Source organism: Oratosquilla oratoria, unplaced genomic scaffold, assembly GCF_046742065.1.
Source record: "Oratosquilla oratoria isolate Oo_2021 unplaced genomic scaffold, ASM4674206v1 SCAFFOLD67, whole genome shotgun sequence".
Classification (NCBI taxonomy): domain Eukaryota; kingdom Metazoa; phylum Arthropoda; class Malacostraca; order Stomatopoda; family Squillidae; genus Oratosquilla; species Oratosquilla oratoria.
This window is the reverse complement of record NW_027467731.1, coordinates 440,197-442,529: the sequence shown is the minus strand read 5'-3', so window position 1 is coordinate 442,529 and position 2,333 is coordinate 440,197. Positions and strand designations below refer to the sequence as shown.

The 2,333-nt window shown below is 56.1% G+C and overlaps 1 protein-coding gene across 1 annotated transcript; it reads right to left on the bottom strand.

The window, feature by feature from the left end:
• Window positions 1-382: 382 nt before the first annotated feature.
• Window positions 383-1,689, bottom strand: LOC143023862 (uncharacterized). The gene is made up of 3 exons (XM_076182518.1): window positions 1,537-1,689; window positions 1,191-1,455; window positions 383-1,074 (listed from the first exon to the last, which is right to left on the bottom strand). The coding sequence occupies exons 1-3, from the start codon at window positions 1,687-1,689 to the stop codon at window positions 383-385; spliced, it is 1,110 nt and encodes a 369-aa protein (XP_076038633.1).
• Between the last annotated feature and the right edge of the window lie 644 nt (window positions 1,690-2,333).

Below are 2,333 nucleotides of genomic sequence, written 5' to 3'. Positions count from 1 at the left end.
AGCTTGTTCTAGGGCCCCCTGCATCGCTACGGCCTCGGCTTGGAGAGAGGATGCGGAGTCTCTGATTCTCCGTCCGCGTGTGGGCTGTTTGTTTCTACCGACCCGTCGGTGTGATAGATCGTGGGACCAGGTCGCGTCAGTGCCCGGATGCCGTTGTCTGCCGACACACATGCACTCTCTGAGTAGTATGCACCCTTTTTCCCGGATAGTGACGTAATTTTGAAGGTCACAGGACCCGGTGCCCACGGCGGCGGGCATTCGTAGTCCGGGTGGGATTTCGGCATGCCCTTCTCGAGGAGAGATTGAGGTAGTTGGAAGGAGTCCAGAAGCTTACCCGCTTAAGAGAGCCAGGTGTTGGGGCGAAGCGGTTTGTCTACACGTTCTAATGAGGTGTAGATTGCCCAACATAGACCTGTCTCGCCTGGGGGGGGGGGGGGGGTTTGCGGCCAACAAAGTCTGCTCCGAGCATTCTGATCCTGAGTTGGAGAGGTAGAAGCGAGGCTTCCCGCTGGAGGTTGTGCTCCCTTGATGACTCTAGCCGCTTCATTCTGGCATAGTTCAAGCCGCTGGAGTTTTTTTCCGCGGCCACAGTAAGGAGAGCCGGGGCAGCGTAGTCGGCGATAGAGCGCACAGCTTGTACGTAGTACATGCATAGGAATTGATGCATGGCACCAAGTGTCCTTCCGCACATGGGCCTCATCACTGTGGTCCTGGCTGTTATTCTGTCCTTGAGGTGGGATGTTTCCCTGTTGAAGGTGAGTCCCTTGTCGACCCATTCGTCCAGGTACTGGAAATGTGAGACCCAATCCAGCGCGTATCCCTGAGTAACGAGAGGTTCCTTTCCCCGCCCGAGACCGAATGCCATGGCTTTGGACTTCCGTGGGGAGATTTTGAGTCCGATCCTGACGCACTCCGCTGCAACGACGTCGAAGCAGCGCTGTGCTCTGTCGTAGCATAGTTGCTTCCCATCAATGATGAGTGCGTAGGAAATTATTTTGCACCCGTGAGGGAGGGGGAGCTCCAGTACGTTGGAGATCAGCACGTTTAAGAAAGTCGGGCTAAGGACCACCCTCCCTATGGTGTACCATTTTCCAGCAACCTGGGCTCCGACATGTGACCTTGAAAGCGCACGCGCGCAGATCTATGTGACAGGTAGTCGCCTATCTAGGTGAGAAGTCTGCCTCTCACACCTTTGCGGGCGAGAGTGTCTTGGATAGCCAGAGGACTGGCTAGCTCGAAGGTCTTTTCCAGATCGAGGAATATGGTGATGGAGGGCTCGCTGCTCATTGCAGCGAGAGGGGTGGCAATCCTGTGGGCCGTACCACTGCCCTTGCGATAAGTGTAGATATGCTCATTCAACGGACCTAGGTTCCATAGTAATCTGTTGAGTACCATTCTCTCTGCTGTTTTCCCCATGCAACTGACCAGGCTAATAGGGCGGTAGGCACCGGTTTCCTTGGGTTTGGGAATCGATACTATTGTGGCCGTCTTTCAGGCTGTGGGAAGTCTACCAGTCCTCCAGGACGCATTGACTACGCAAAGAAAAGCCTCGTCTCCTGCAGGTCCGAGGTGTACCAGCATGGAATAGGTGACTCTGTCCTCGCCGGGAGCAGTGTCCTTGTCAGGTCTGCGGGCGGCCGTGAGCTCTCCGAGAGTGAATTCCGCGTCAGTCTCGTCTGTCTGGGCCATCATGTCCTCGACGTGGTGGATCCTTCCCTTCCGCAGCTACTGTTGCGTCTCCTGTGCGTGCTGCAGCAGGAAGGCGCTGCTGATTCGAGAGGTGAATTTCTCTACCAGCCGCTGTGCCTCTTCGGCTGGGGCATGATGGGTTAGACGTGGGTGAGACCTGTTAGTGGCTACATGAAGTTTACGACAGAACTCTGAGAGGGAGGTGTGTGTGTTGAAGCCCTCGCACCACTCATGAAATTTGTTATCGCGAACTGCCGTTCGGAGGTTGGCAAGATTGACCTGTATTCCGTTCCGTCGGAAGGCAAGGCGGAACATGCACACCCTGTGGTTAGCCTTTTTCATTTCCTCGTTATAGTACCAGTGGTTCTTGTGTCTCTGGGTGGGCTGTCCCCGCAGCGGAATCGTACCACTCGCGGCAACGTGGAGGGCGGCTGAGAAGTCCACCTCCAAGCTGTCGACGTCCCATGCCGAGGGGCTGTACTCAGTTGCCCAGGACGCCAGGGCGTCGGAGAAGATAGACCAGTTGGCCTTGGATGTGTTCCACCGCGGAATGCGTGGTACCACCGGTGGCGGAGCCACATCTCGTATGTACGTACATACGGCAAAGTGGTTACTGGTGACAACGGGGTGGATCTCCCACCTCG